Source organism: Dendrobates tinctorius, unplaced genomic scaffold (assembly GCF_039654945.1).
Source record: "Dendrobates tinctorius isolate UK_male_01 unplaced genomic scaffold, ASM3965494v1 ptg000107l, whole genome shotgun sequence".
Taxonomy (NCBI): domain Eukaryota; kingdom Metazoa; phylum Chordata; class Amphibia; order Anura; family Dendrobatidae; genus Dendrobates; species Dendrobates tinctorius.
Genome location: NW_027361775.1, coordinates 7,367,614 through 7,384,063, shown reverse-complemented (window position 1 = coordinate 7,384,063; position 16,450 = coordinate 7,367,614). Strand labels below are relative to the sequence as shown.

Below are 16,450 nucleotides of genomic sequence, written 5' to 3'. Positions count from 1 at the left end.
CGTTAATTGCAATTTTCGTGGAAACACGAGACCAATGTCCAGGGGGCTCCGAAGGGGGCGTAACTAAGCGAGCCCCAGACAACCGTAGTAAGATCCCTCAAACAGGATTGAATGCGAATTCCCAAGGGAAGCACAGTGATACCTCCAGTTAGACCCTGGACAGATGGAAGCTGACCCAACTGGACAGGTGGGCTGGCAGGAGTTGCAGGTAGTGGAGTACTCGGCAGGTGGCAGGCAACTGAGTTGGGTAGCAGGCAGCAGCTCATAGGAACAGGTGGAGTTAGCAGGATAATAGCAGAGTACTTGCATGAAAATGTGGGGAACCTGAAAATAGAAACAGGAAACACTTGTTGCTCAGGCACCTCCCTAAGGGCAGAGGTGCCTGAAATAATACAAGACACTCAGCCATTGGCTGTGACCTATTTTGAAAATGGTGCACTGTCTGTTTAAGAGACCGGGAGTGCATGCTCGTGCCCTTAGTGGCATACCCAGAGACCTGTTGCTTTGAGTTCTGATGTTCCAGTGGCTGACCCTTTGGACCATGTTCTGACTATCCCTTTGTCCTGTCCATTGGCTTTTGATCCAGTATCTCTTGCTATTGAACCTGGGCTGTGACCTGACTCACGCCTTCATCTCTCCCCTTGGTTATCTATGTACTCTCTTGGTATTGATCCCGGAACGTCTGACTCTTCTGCCACATGATCTGTCCATGAGTAGTGACTAGCGTCACACATAGACTCCCTTTATTGCTTAGGAAATTCTCCATGGCCAAGTATCTTTCCATCAGGCTCAATAGTTTATCTGCATTCTGGGGATCTCCTTGGACAATCCAGTTTTGCATGGATTTCGGTACTGAGTTGATAAATTGGTCCACTACCACTCTTCCCACCATCTGCGCTGGAGAGCAGGTCTTAGGCTGCTGCGCCTGAGGTGAGGTGCACCCATTGTCAATGGACTGCCAGGGTTATGTCCAAATGTGCCACAATCTCCACCTTCAGCTTATTATACTCCTTGGAATCCTGCAGCGCAAGGTCATAGTACACCTTCTATGGTTCCCTAGTAAGATACGGCAGCAGGACCTTCACCCATTGCTCTCGGGGAAGTTTCTGCCTGTCTGCCACTCTTTCAAAGACAGTCAGAAAAACCTCAACATTGTTCTCCAGAGTCATGTTCTATAAGGTGTCCCATACTGATTACTTCACATTGCTACTTTCACTTTGACTGGCGGGAGGTGCCATCTCCCTGGCCTAGACAGTTTCTACTAGGAGAGCCATCTGCTGCCGATGCTTCTGCTGAGCCTGCTGTAACCTGCTATCATCTATAGCAACCACTGATACTTTCAGTTGGTGCACACCGCCTGTGCAGACTCTTCTCAAAGAGATTCTGGCTTATTTCTCTCTTCAACTTCAAACACATCTAGTCTGCTCAGCTTCCCCAGCAGACTGACTTAGATGAACACCTAGCTTGTTTAAATGCAGAGCTAGCCAGGTGTACTAATCAAAGCCTACAGATCTCTGATTTAACCTTAGCCTACCTGGCATTGCTACATGCCCTAGACTAATTCATTGTGCAGTGTAGTTTCCATAATGGGTTTACTTGTGAGGAGTTTGGATGTACTGGCACTTAAGTGTTGCCTCAATGTTCAGGCGAAATTGCATAACAAATTTTAGGGTCCATTTTCATCTATTACCGCTTGAAAATACAGTCCATTTTTACCACTGAAATGAAATTAGATGCACATGTTACTGTCACTCGACTGTCAGGTCTGACTGACAGTCATCCTGGATCTGGCTGTAGAAAGTCTTTGTGTTTAGCTCAAGCCCGTTCTTTAATTTTGCATCTCTGTTATGGAGTGATATACTTCTTCCTCTAGGATCCAATAGTTACCTTCACCTCCTGCTGCTACTCACACACCTGTCCTGAAGGTTTAAATACATTCAATTGCTGAAGCATGGTGCAGGTATTAACTCATACTTGCATCAGTCTTGTTGGAAGTCTAGTTAGTGTCCTCCCAGAGGACCCTTGGAGGATTGGTGGCACGACATCTCAGTAGTTTTCTCAAACTAAGTGCCCCCCATCCGTCTACCATCTCTGTCTTTAGTTTTAGTGGGGACAGACTAGTGAAGCCCCATCCCCTCCCTATGTAGGGCCTATCGCTTGGGTCAGGCAGGGATTAGGCTCCTTCTCAGTGATAGGTGATATATAGGGACCCCTAGGGGGATTTTAGATCTGCCAAGGGGTCTCTATTCCAGTGTTCTCTAGTATTTGGGCTCACCCTTCCCTCTTTCCATTGTTGTGCAATTACTTGTCCTTCACCCAGTGTGATAGGTACTCCATATGTTGTCGGAAACTGCTGTTTGGCCTCACAGCAGAGCTCAAAAGCAAGGTGTACAATTCTTATGTTTTCCTGGAATGCATTACGGACACCAAGTTCACATTTATCCTGTGCTCTATACTGAGTACTTACATCTACATTTTTGTTTAAATCCTCTAAAAAGTAGATTAAGATGAAATCCCAGACAGAACCATTCACTGTAAGGCTAGGGCATAAAACATTGGTCCGATTTTCATCCAGAAAAGTGGGGCGGCAATTTTTTTCTCACTTGTCATCTGTGTGCTTTCAGTGTGCAGTCCATATGACATATGTTTTTTACTCATGCTCACCTAATGCTCATTCCATTGAAGCCCTGATCTCCTGTAAAGTCAAAACAAAAATTAAAAAAACATCTCTCGCCTCTCCAATATACTGCCCCATGACATTTCCATGTCTGAGATAAGCGGTTTCCAATCTGGATGGTGCCAAGATGCGACCGTCCAGGCAGAAAACCACGGTAGAATGAGCTGCTGCGACTAGCGATGACGTCATCGAGGTTACTGCAGGTCAGTAAGGCAGTGTTCCTAGCTCACTTCCTTGTGAGCCAGGCCAAAGAACTGCAGTGACCTCAGTGAGATCACCGCTAGCACCGTGAGAAAAAGTCGCATGCTGCGGCGCTGAGCTCGGTGAGTTCAATGCAGTTCACCATAAGAAATTTCTCACGGTCATGCTTTCTAGAGAAGTCAGTGTTTGGGGTCTGTGCCCGAACAGTAGTATTCGCCCATCTCTAGTTCGTACGTTTACAATTATTCTAGATTTAGGTGAGTATAACTGTGTTTGTGATTTTTTTTTTTAAATAAAAATGGAAAGTGTGTTTTATTTTGATTTCAAATAAATGACTTTATACTTGCTGTGTCTTTATTTACCATACAACTATAGTATTAGGCCGGAATCACACTAGCGATTAAATCGGATGAATGCAATGCGATAAAAAATCGCATTGAAATCGTCCCAATCTTATTCTATGGTGCTGCTCCCATCATGCGTTTTTTTATCGGATCTGTTCGCATGCTGCGATTGTCACCGATTTTTGGATCGGATTTGCCAATGCAAGTCTATGGGTGCGATTAAAAATCGCATTGAAAACGCACCACACGTGTGACTTGCGATTAAATCGCAAAACTTCTCAAGGTCAACAGGAAAGAGCATCAGGCATTGGCATTGGATGTCAATTTGATGCTTAGATGCGAATAAAATCGGTTCATCACCGGAAATTCGGATGACAGACGGATCCCTGGACAAGAAATCTTTGTGCGATTTCGTACCGTAAAAATCGGACCGATTTTTTAATAGTTGTGTGTGACTGCAGCCTTAGTGATGAATTGGTGTCTTATAGATGCCTAGGATTATTGATGTGAGTGCTTCTTTAATAAGCTGCTAGCTGTAGTTTAGAGAAAATGACAGTTTTATCAGCAGGAGATTATCAGTAGAGGACTAGTAAACCTGCTGCCTTGTAGTCCTCCATATTTATGAGCTCTTTATACCTCCATCCCACCACTATTTGGCAGCTTTCTGCCTATGCACAGTATACACAAGAAAGCTGCCAATCATTGGTGTGGGAGGGGTTATACAGAGCTCAACATTAAGAGAACTGGTAGATTTAAAGCAGATAAAACAGTGATTTTATGAAAACTGCAGCAAGCAGCCCAGTAAGTGATACATCACTGAAATAAGGATTTCTGACCCTACATCATGCTGCTCTTAGAAAGGTTACAAAAAACCTGGTAGCAGATTCCTTTTAGGAACATCATAAAACTGAAAACTACTGTAGTAGAAAATATGGAAAGCAAAGTATTTAGTAGTTCCATATTTTATTTAGATTGAAAATGTGACATGTTATAAAAATGCATTCTGAAGGTGGTATTTCATTTTAAATAATTCCAAATTACTTTGCTTGTCTTATTGGCTCTAAGCTGTGCCAAGCCATGAGATTTATAAAGTCACATGATTGTCCGACGCATGTGATTTAGGCAATCACATGGTAACGTGATGTCATTTGTGACACCAGAATCTAACGAGCAGCTAAGACATTGGAAGCAACTACTATTTGCAAAGAGCTTTCAATATGGACTCTCAGAGCCTTGTGCAAAGAGTCCAGCAACTACAAGACCGACTCGGGCACACGCAGGACCCTAAAAAGGTATCAATCGTAATGCACCATATTATAAAACACTGTGTAAGAGTGTGTGCACACGTTGCAGATCCGCAGCAGTTTCTGTTGTGTTATACAGTACCATTTAAGTCAATGCAAAATGAAAAACGCAGTGCCCACGGTGTGGATTTTTCCGCGCAGATTTGCTGCGGTTTAAATCCGCAGCATATCAAGTCTTTGTGCGGATTCCGCAGCGGTTTGGCATCTGCTCCATGACAGGTGTCAAACCGCAGGCAAATCCGCAGATAAACCGCTGGTCTTTTGACATGCGGATTTAGACAAATCTGCGCGGAAAAATCCGCAGCAGAATCCACAACATGTGCACACACCCTAATAATGAAAGATTTCCCTTTACTGAAGTCTGGCTAATTATATCATGTCCTGTGCAGTAACCTAAAGCTGCCCATTGCAAAATGGTAAAGATTATTTTGCGTATTGATTTCTTAGGAATTTAATGACTTTGTTCATTTTGTCATTAAAACAAAATATTTATCTATTGAGTTTATTTTTATTTTTTTATTTTTTTCGTTTTTTGCAATTCCTACAGCCGCATGCAATATTTAACAGTAGTGTGAATGGGCTGTAAGTTCACTGATTTCTCCTGCTGGACCCATGGAATCTACAGCCAGGAGAAAACGTTTTTCTTGCTGTGTGCAGACATAAGGTCCACATGCAATCTCTAATTGTGAGGTTTTCAGGATGTATTTTGCCGGCCTTGTTTATATTGGGAGCGCTATTCTGGTCTGCATTCTACATTGGAACAGGTGTTGGGGAAGTGCCGCGCTGCCTGTAGCCGGGACAGGGATCATCTTGCACACCAAGTCTATTTGGTATAATGTTTAACATGTTAAGACAGTGGCCGGAGGTGAAATCCTGGCGTGTAAAACTGTACAGCGCAGTATTAAGTACTTTTTAGATAAAACACTTTAGGTCACATCCCCATAATGAGGTTTTGGTAAGTTTTTGATGTTGCAGATTTTCTGAACCTATTAAGTAAATTTGGATACTTACCTTCTTGAGGGTGTCTTTAATATATAATTTTTTTTTTTTTTTTTTAAACATGTGTTTTTGATGCAGCAGTATTTGTTTCTTGTTGGTGTCATACTGTATACAATTTTTTTTTTTTTTTTTTTTTTGCTTCCTGATATCTGGCTTTGACAAATAGTCAGGTGTGGATTACATGTTGTTGTGTTTTTTTTTTTTTTTGTTTTTTTGTTTTTTTTTTCCCGTCTGTGCATCCAATGTAAATCTATGGGGAAAAATCAACTCGTTAAACCTCCGTATATATCCGCAAAAGAAATTGTTGCAGATTTGAAAAGCACACCGCTGGTCAGTTTATGCTAGTAAAAAATAACACAGCAGGCATGAGATTTCTATAAATGCCATCCACTGTACTGGAACTTTAAGGCGCTGCGTTTTTGGTGCTTCGAGAATACGAATCATTAAATCTCCTCTTGGACAACACATAGCAATGGAATGGAAACACATACAATTTGACACACTTATTTGTTACTTCTCTTGTAAGGGTGCCTTCACATTGCGTTCTGTGCCCCGTTGAGGCTTACGTCCGAAATCCAACTCAAAACTGGGACATTTGCGCCATAGGGTGGTCAGGTGCGTTCTCTTAAAAGCTTTGGGATTTTGGAAACCTGAACTGGTTGGTCAACATTTTTATTGCTTTGTAGACCATTTTCATGTGAATTTAGGTACAGAGATATTCCAAAAATACATATTACAGTTAAGCCATTTGAAAAATGTATAATCTACTCTGCAGAGAGAATGACAGTATTAATAATCCGGTAACTACAAATATTGATACATCACTATAAAATGGAGCAATAAACTATATCAATATTTGCAGTTACCGGATTATTAATACTGTCATTCTCGCTGCACAGTCGATCATACTAAACTCTACATGCAAATTGTCGCCCTCATGGACCCTCCCCCCTACCCGACTGCAACTACAGGCGTCCACCTCTTCTCCTTTATTTTTTACCCCTGTTTCTACTCCAGTCCGTGATCCCATTAACCACAATACAATTGAGCCTCCTCGCAGACTCCTTTCAAGAGAGTGACGCTACAAGTCGAGCCGCAGAGGAACGCACTCCGCTACGTCCCTGGAACGCACTCCGCTACGTCCCTGGAACGCACTCCGCTACATCCCTGGAGCAATGGAACGCATATCAAAAACGATTCCTGTATATGGAACGCACGTAAAGTTACTTCCGTCGCACGCTTGCCAGCAATACCCAGCCATTCACTATTTATACCTGCATTACATGCAGACACTCACAGCGGGCACTTTGGGGGACTAAAGGACATGTCTCCACTGTCACCAATGGTAAGCAATACTAATATAATCCTCAATTCACCCTGTGCATCCGCACAATGAGAAATATTATTTATTCATATATTCCTATCAATAGATAACCGGTGGATATCGGATCTACTCATTTATACCATTGCAAAAGCTAGATCGTAGGTTGGTGTCTTTTTATTACCTATTTTAGATTTATTAAACCCTAAATAGAACGGTTACAAGCCTGCTATATCCATCAATTTTTCTCTATTCCTTAGTTGGGTAGGTCCTCATTCCTTATTTCTACATCCCATGTTCCTCATTGAAATTGTAATTATGATTGTAAACACGGCCACTACTATAGGATAACCTCCTTTGCTGCCCGTTTTTTGCTGTGATTTTCTTTTTTATCAAGTTTTTGCTCTTATTTTTGGTTTTGATACAATGTCATCTAATTATATACAGTATGTATTTATATGTTCAGTACACAGATGAAGGTCAATGTATGACCGAAATGTTTGACAGAAGTGCTACCATTGGATTACATTAAATCACTTGATCCAAAATACCAAAGCTGAGTGCCACATTTTTTGCATTATGCAATGGTTGGTTGTCATGCCAATACAGTCATCCTCATTTTCACAGTCAGCTTAGTGCCCTACCTGTGGAAAGTCTGTGTCCCTCTTCACATTTTCCTTCTGCTGCTTCTCCTTCTCTTCCTCTGTCAAACCCTGCTGCTTATAACATGTATATATAATCTAAAATATAAAAGATGGCTGCCGGACCAGTCCTTGAGGGAAGATATGAATCATCGAGGTTGGTAGATTTGGTGATGTAAGCCTCAGAAAGCATGCTCCAGCACGTATAGTGCTGAGAGTTAATAGGGCATTTCAGGGCAGTGTTTTATGAGCAGTCAAGAGATGGGTGGGAATCATAGAATGGTAGAGTTGGAAGGGACCTCCTGGGTCATCTGGTCCAACCCCCTGCTCAAAGCAGGATTCACTAAATCATCCCAGACAGATGTCTGTCCAGCTTCTGTTTGAAGATTTCCATGGAAGGAGAACTCGCCACCTCTTGTAGTAGACTGTTCCATTCATTGATCACCCTAACTGTCAAAAAGTTTTTCTAATATCTAATCTATTCCTCCCATTCAGTTTCATCCCATTGCTTCTTGTCTTTCCTTGTGCAAATGAGAATAAAGATGATCCTTCTACAATGTGACAGCCCTTGAGATATTTGTAGACAGCTATTAAGTCTCCTCTCAGTCTTCTCTTCTGCAAGCTAAACATTCCCAAATCCTGTAACCGTTCCTCATGGTTTGCAGATCGGTCACCGTTCTAGTCGCTCTTCTCTGAACTTGCTCCAGTTTGTTGATATCTTTTTTTTTTTTTTAAATGTGGTGCCCAAAACTGGACACAGTATTCCAGATGAGGTCTGACCAAAGAGGAGTAGAGGGCAATAATGACTTAGCGTGATTTAGACTGTATGCTTCTGTTAATGCAGCCCAGAATTGCATTTGCCTTTTTTGCTGCTGCATCACACTGTTGACTCATATTCAGTCTGTGATCCATTAGTATACCCAAGTCTTTCACATGTGCTGTTGCTTAGCTCTATTCCTCTCATGCTGTATATGCTTTTTTCATTTGTTTTGCCCAGATGTAGTACTTTGCATTTTTCCCTGATAAAAACCATTTTGTTAGTTGTTGCCCACTGCTCCAGTTTATTTATATCTTTTGAATCCTCTCTCTTTTCTAGTATGTTATCCCTCCTTGCTTTGTGTCATCCGCAAATTTAATCAGAGTACCCTCAATTCCTTCATCTAAATCATTGATAAAGATGTTGAACAATATAGGGCCCAGGACAGAACCCTGTGGTACCTATGTGAGCAGGTTGCGGGATGCAGTGACAGATGAGAGACATAGCAAGGATTAACATATTTTACTTTAACAGATATGTACTCCACACAGGGAGATAGTTAAACAGGGATAATGCAGGTAGTAGGTAATAAAGAGTATGCAGTTTGGACAAAATGCAGGGGGCAATGATGGTAGCAGTTCTTAAGGTATCGCTTATCCGATCCGACAACTTCCAGACTGGAAAGTCCACGAAACAACAACGGTCAGCGTGGGGTTAATCTGCTGTAGTCCTGATGACAACGACGAGCTGCTTTCTTCCAACAACGGTGAGTCTCTGGTGTCTCCAGTGGGATCCTCAGTCCAGTGGGTGCTGCGGAGGGTACAGGCCACAGCAATGTCGGAGCCCAACGTGGCTGGACAAACATGCACTGGGGGCTCAGGATTCAGTTCTCGTGAGAACTTTGCCTAGTGACTGGAGATAACCCTAGTGGTCACGTGCAGGGCAGTTCTCGCAGTCAGCTTAGCTCATCGCGAGAACTGCAGTGGACGCGAACTTTTGGCTGTGTCACAAGGCAAGACGTTATTTAAATTGGTTCACATGCGTAATAAGCTCCGTTCCCACACTTAATACGCATGTGACTATTAAGATAATGTGGTTTTACCGCATCTAATGATAGTCTATGGGTAATTTATGCTGTGGAGATGAAGCGTCTTGGCAACATAATTAGACATGCTGCGGTCTGGAAAGATGCGCCGCATGTCCATTTACACAGGGGTGCCTGAGGCGTCTCTGAACGCATAGTGGAGATGGGATTTTCATGAATTCCCATCCATTATGCTATAACATCTGGCCGCTGCAGGTTGGACGCTGTGGATGTTCGCAGCGTCCATCCCACAGCGTAAACTGACCGTGGGAACATACCCTAACTTTTGCTGATACTGTAAAACGCAGCTCAAAATTTACATTAAAAAATGTAATGTGTGAACATTGCTTAGGCTGGTTTCACATTAGCGTTAAAACAACGCTGCGTCGGTAAGCCCCGCCCCGATCCGGCTCCCTGCCCGCCCCATCCGGGATCACCGACTACTATCGCATTTGCACGCATGCGATCGGCGCACCATATCTTTAGCATAGGGTGCGCAGATCATGCGCTGCCAGTGTGAAAGTAGCCTGCTGCGCACTTTTGACTGTGCGCCGTGCGCGCCGAAATGTGCGCCATACAGAATAAGCCCCATATATTTCTCCATACAGAATAATTGGTCACATATAATGTTCCATACAGTATATGATGAGCTCCACATAATGCTACAGTATATGATGGTCCCCATGGACGATACTCCAGTGTGTTATGGGCCCAAATAATGCTCCATATATAATGGGCCCCATTTCTAATGCTCCAGTGTATAATGTGCCCATAGATGCTGCTCCAGTGTCTGATCTGCCCCATTTACAATGCTCCAGTATATGATGGGCCCCATGGATGATGCTCCAGTGTCTTATGGGCCCAAATAATGCTCCATATATAATGGTCTCCATTTCTAATGCTGCAGTGTAAAATGGGCCCCGTAAATGCTGCTCCAGTGTCTGATGTCCCCCGTTTGGAATGCTCCAGTATATGATGGTCCCCATTTTTAATGAACCCAGGCATGGTATGTGAAAAGAGCTCCATGGAGTAATCTGAAGTGTGTGCTGCCGCATCCTTCCCTTTTGGTGTGTGTGAAGGACACAAGGAAAGGAGTGCAGGCTTCTGGTCAGGAGCAACCGACTACTCAGTGCTTGCATTTTTTTAAACTTCAGAAGAGGAGGCGATAGAGTTGGAGGCTGTAACAGCAATGTAAGCCAAAAACATTTCCTGATGCTCAGGCTTTAAAAGCAGTCTACCTACTCCCAGAAAAGGGAGCCTTACAGGCCTTCCGGAGCTACACCATGACGCAGGCTCAACACATCCTGCCTTAGCTGCTATTGTGTTTTTGGCACTACCAGCAGATGCACCACCACCACCACCATCAGTACCAGGTAGCCCCCCCACGCCCACGTCCACATCCTCTTCCACCATACTTCCTCATGTTTTGGAAAAAGGACCAAAAATACCAGCAGATATTTGGTACTGTATCAGAAGCGTACAGCTCTATACAGTCTAGGGATAACAGTAAATCTCTCTCTCTCTCTCTCTCTCTATATATATATATATATATATATATATATATATATATATATATATATATATATTATATTTCATGAGTCGTACACAGACGCTCACAGGCTCAGTATGGATAACACAATAAAATAAAGAGTTGGAAAAGGGTACAGTATCACCAGATACAAGGTAAATATAGTATAGTGTAAACATTCTGAATCTCCGTATATATTTCAGGAGGCAGACACAAACGCTCTCAGGCCCAGTATGGATTACACAAGAATATGAAAAGCTGTAAATGGGTAATGTAACACAAGCATACAGCTGTATACAGTGTTGGGGTAATCTTAAATCTCCAAATATATTTCCGGAGTAACAGACAGACGTTCACAGGCTCATTATGGGTTACACCAGAATCTAAATGGCAAAAAAGGTTACTGTATCAGAAGCATGCAGCTGTATACAGTGTTGACCAAATTTGAACTCTCGGTATATATTTCCGGAGTCACCCTCAGACACTCACTCAGTCTGGGTTTGACCATAATAAAAAATGTTGTAAAAAAGGTACTGGATAACAAGATAGCAAGTATATATATTATAAGGTACAATTGAAATCTCCGTATACATAGTCCCGTAGTCACTCTCAGACGCTTACTCAGTATGGATTTGACCGCAATACTAAATGTCGAACAAAGGTACTGTACAACAAGATACAAGCTGTATAGGGTAAAAATTGGTATCTCCGATTCACCGTATATATAAAAGGCGTAAACCACACACGCTCACTCACTATGGATGATACCGTAATAAAAAATTTCTCCTTCGCCTCATTGGGGGACACAGACTGTGGGTGTATGCTTCTGCCACTAGGAGGCTGACACTAAGTGAAAAAAAACAGGTTAGCTCCTCCTCCGCAGTATACACCCTCGCCCCTATTCCGGGCGGAAATCTGTTTTTTGCTTGGTATCCATGGAGGCACACGTCTGTTTTTTTTTTTTTTTTTTTTTTTTTTCTCTCCAGACTTTTTTCGTCTTTTTCCCATGAAGATATGACAGGGGCAACGGATCCTGTTGAAAAGGTCCGATTTCCCCAAACCAACAACGGGCGAGCATGTGCGAGTGTCCCTCCACGTATCCTCTCCCGTGTCATGGGACACAATGCCGGACTTAGCCCTGACCACCCCTAGGTATTAAAACCATGGGCTGTACAGAGGCACAAGACTAGCCCGTGCGGCCCCCACTTCTCCACCAATGCTTAGACTGCGGTGCTGCAAGGTGGCGGACAGTCCCTCTCCTCACCCCCTGAAGGGGTTAGATGGAGCTAGGGTCCCTGGACCGTCCTATTATAAATATATTTTTTTTTTTTATCAAAAACCCCCTCGCATACCTGCGTTCAGGCTGAGGAGGATCATCGGTGAGGAGAGGGTCAGGGAGGGCTCCTGCGAAGACTTCGGGCTGGAGCCCACAGCGCGACCACTAGCCATGCAAGAGAGGGCGCAATCCGTCAGGCAGCTGCCTGGGTCAGGAACGCCTCGCTGGTCAGTAGCACTTTTTTTTTTTTTTGTGGTACTGTGCCCCCCCCCCCAGTCGGGTATGGGAGAAATTGAGGCCGTAACTAGGTCGCGGCTGGAAGTTCCGTCCCCGGGGCCGCGCATCACTTCCGGCGGCCTGCCCCGCACTGGGCGGCAGTAAAAATCGAGGCCGCAAAGCGGAAGTACCGCCCCTAGAGCGGTTTTTAGAGGCTGGCGCGCGCCACAGGTGTCAGCAAGCGATTTAAAGGAAGCATCCAGGTCGGGGGGCGCAGGACTGGGGTAAGTGCTGCCTGAGAGGCCACGCTACAGGGAAAAACGAGGTGCTACCTCCTCCCCATATCCCCAGCAGCGGACAGACGCAGCATGTCCAAAAAGCAAAGATGCACACGTTCTTTTACGCTGCATGCATCTCTTGTCGGGCTGTGTTTCCACGGGCACAGAGCAAGAGCGTTTATGCAAAGCCTGCGAATCCGAATGCGCCCAGGAGCCCTCCCCTGCGACCGCGACCAATGTGTCAAATCCCCCCGGAGTGGGCCCGATCACTGTCACAGTCCATGGCGTCGCTTACGAGAGCAATAGAGTCCCTTCAAGCCCCAAATAGGGGCAGGGACAGTGGCTCGCCGCCTTTTAGAGGGAACCTCCGCCTCACTAGAGCCTCCGGCCAGCAGGGGCCGCTCTCACTCCAGGCAGACCCGGAGGAAACGAATCCACACGGTGTTGCCCAGTCCATCTGGTGCCTTGGCATCTGTAAGCTCTGCTTCTCGCTCCCTGTCACCAGTGGTTGATAGCGAGCAGAAATCAGATTGCAACTCAGACGAGCCCCTTGACCTGGACACTCCAGGGTCACGTGAAACAGTGGACAGCCTCATAGAAGCCGTCAATCAGACCCTGGGGATTGAGGATGATCCCGCAGTGGCTACGGGGCATAAGGTGGCATTTAAACGAGTGAAGCGGCCACACAGACTTTTTTCCTCTCACCCTGAGTTTGAGGACATAGTGCAGCGTCACAGAGAACATCCAGACCGTTGTTTCTCGGGTCAAAAGGCACTCGAAATGAGGTATCCGTGTGCTCCGGACCTCCGTAAAAAATAGATGGAATCCCCGATAGTGGATCCTCCGGTTTCACGCCTGGCTACTAAGACCCTGTTATCTGTCCCTACTGTTTCCTCGATTAAGGATCCCACGGACCGCCTTATTGAGAGCCTAGCTCGTTCAGTATATGAGGCGTCAGGGTCTGCACTCCCTCGTTCGCAGCAACTTGGGTCGCTAAGGCTATGATATCATGGTCATAAACATTAAACAAGGTCATGCAGGAGCAGGATCTACCTGCAGAGATTTTGGAGGTTGTAGGTCAGATGGGTTCCGGAAAAACCGGCTACCGGTAAGTAACCATGGTGGTTTTCGTCACCCAGTTAAGGCACATTTTCGGGCTTTTCGCAAGCCTGGGTGGACTACGGGGGCCAATTCCGCCGCCTCAGGGCGCCCCAACCAGGATAGGGAGCGGCAGGTCTCATATAGAGCTAACCCATTGGGGAGAATGCATGCTCAACAGGCCAGATCGAGGGGATCCAGATCCCAAAGATCATCGGCCAAATGACTCGAGGTCTTTACCAGACGACACCAGCAAGGTGGGCGGCCGCCTACTCTGTTTTCACCACGTCTGGGCCAACATCGCTCACGACGTATGGGTAAAAGAATTGGTGTCCTCAGGTTACAAAATGGAATTTATCAGAGACCCCCCCCCCCCCCCCCAAGACGGTTTTTTCCCAAGGGCTCTATTGGGAGCCATCAAATTGCTCCAGCACAACGGAGTCATTACTCCAGTACCGGAACACGAAAGGGCTCAGGGTTTCTATTCCAACCTTTTAGTGGTTCCCAAAAAGGACTGGTCTGTCAGGCCTGTGTTGGACCTGAAGTTTCTGAACAGATTCATCAGGATCAGACATTTCCGGATGGAGTCTCTCCGTTCAGTCACATCGGCCATGGAGCAGGGAGAATACTTGGCCTCAATAGACATCAATAGACATCCAAGATGCATATCTGCATATTCCCATTTTTCCTCATCAACGGTCGACATTTTCAGTTCGTAGCGCTACCCTTCGGACTAGCCATGGCTCCCAGAGTGTTCACAAAGGTTATGGCAGTTGTCATGGCCATACTGCATTCTCAAGGCATAGTCATCGTCCCGTATCTGGACGACTTCTTGGTCAAGGGCCCGTCAATGCGGGCATGCGAGGAAAATGTCAGCATCACGCTGGATACTCTTGCCCGCTTAGGGTGGTTGGTCAATGCGAAGAAGTCATCCCTTGTGCCAGCTCAGAAGATCTCCTTCTTAGGAATGATCTTCGACACTTGCCGAGGATTGGTGATTCTCCCTCAGGAAAAGGTACTAGCTCTCCGGCAGGGAGTCCGGACACTTCGCCAACCAGTCCCTCATACCATCCGATCTGGGATGAGGATTCTAGGGAAAATGGTGGCATCAATGGAATCAATACCTTTCGCCCAGTTCCATCTTCGCCCCCTGCAGCACGCCCTCTTGTCAGCCTGGGACAAGAACCCTTTCACGCTCGATCGGCGGTGTCGTCTGTCCTCTCAGGTCAGGCAGTCACTCGGATGGTGGATAACCAGTTCCTCTCTGACCCAGGGGAAACCCTTTCCCCCAGACCATTGGCTGGTGGTGACAACCGACGCCAGTCTCCTCGGCTGGGGAGCGGTGTTTCACCACCACACAACCCAGGGAAGGTGGTCGCCGCAGGAGGCACGCCTCCCGATCAATTCATTGGAGATACGAGCAATCCGGCTGACACTGCAGAAGTTTCATCACTTTCTATCAAACCGCCCTGTCCAAATTCAATCGGACAATGTCACGGCGGTGGCTTACATAAATCACCAAGGGGGCACTCGCAGCAGAGCAACCATGCGCGAGGTGGGGCACGTTCTTCAGTGGGCTGAAGCAAACCACTCGGTGACTTCGGCTGTACACATCCAGGGCGTGGAAAACTGGGCGGCAGACTTTCTCAGCCGGGAGGGTCTTGCGTCCGGAGAGTGGTCTCTACATCCCGAGGTCTTTCAGGAGACTTGTCAACGGTGGGAAACTCCGGATGTGGATTTGATGGCTTCCAGAGTGAACACCAAGGTGCCCACATATGTCGCTCGGGCCAGGGACCCGAAGGCAATTGCTGTGGATGCATTGGTTCTGTCATGGAACCAGTTTCACCTCCCATATCTATTTCCCCCACTACCACTACTTCCGAGAGTCGTCAAGAAGATCAAGACGGAAGGGGTCCATGCAATTCTGCTGGCCCCAGATTGGCCCCGTCGAGCGTGGTACGCAGATCTAATGCTGCTGCTCGCCGACGTCCCTTGGCGCCTACCAGAGCGCCCGGATCTACTCTCTCTCAAGGGCCGATTTGCCACCTGAAATCAGGGCCTCTGTGTTTGACGGCATGGCCGTTGAATCTTGGTTTCTAGTCCAGGCAGGGTTCGTGAGCAAGGTGGTCGCTACAATGATTAGTGCCCAGAAGCCTGCTTCAGCACGAATTTACCACCACGCCTGGAAGGTGTCCGCTTGGTGTCGAGGCCGCGGTGTTTCTCCGCTGAGATTCTCGATCCCCAACATCTTGGCTTTCCTCCAGTCAGGGCTAGACTTGGGCTTGGCCCCAAGTTCCCTCAGGAGACTCATATCGGCCTTATCCGTCCTGTTCCAGTGCAGAATTGCTACCAATTTGCAGGTGAAGACTTTCGGGGACGGTGCATGCGCAGGTTCAGATCTCGTCCCGAGATCTCGGGGGATGAGATCTCGTGGCCGAGATTTGAATCTCGTCCCCCGAGATCTCGGGACGAGATCTGAGCCGGCGCATGCGCCGTCCCCGGACTGGCGGCCATCTTCCCGGCGTCCATGTTCCCAGAGGCCACCGCAACATGGCGGCGGCCAGCTAGGGATGTGCGGGGGGCCTCCAGGCTTGGAGGAAATGCCGGTGGAGCCACCGCCCATGCACTGGAGCACAGAGAGCCGCTACCCCTGCACCGGAGCACAGCCTGCTGCCACTACCACACTACAGAGCCCCGCGGCACCATCCTCCAGCCATGATCACGGA

The 16,450-nt window shown here is 46.4% G+C and overlaps 1 protein-coding gene across 3 annotated transcripts in view; it reads left to right on the top strand.

The window, feature by feature from the left end:
• Window positions 1–4,337: 4,337 nt before the first annotated feature.
• Window positions 4,338–16,450, top strand: part of LOC141100585 (elongin-A-like) — a 90,117-nt gene continuing 78,004 nt past the window's right edge. The window contains exon 1 of one of the 3 annotated variants that reach the window (XM_073589146.1): window positions 4,338–4,514. In XM_073589146.1, the coding sequence (XP_073445247.1) occupies window positions 4,440–4,514 (75 nt within the window). In that variant the 5' untranslated portion in view covers window positions 4,338–4,439. The remainder of the gene's footprint in view (window positions 4,515–16,450) is intronic. The other 2 variants (XM_073589145.1, XM_073589147.1) reach the window with 2 other exon arrangements.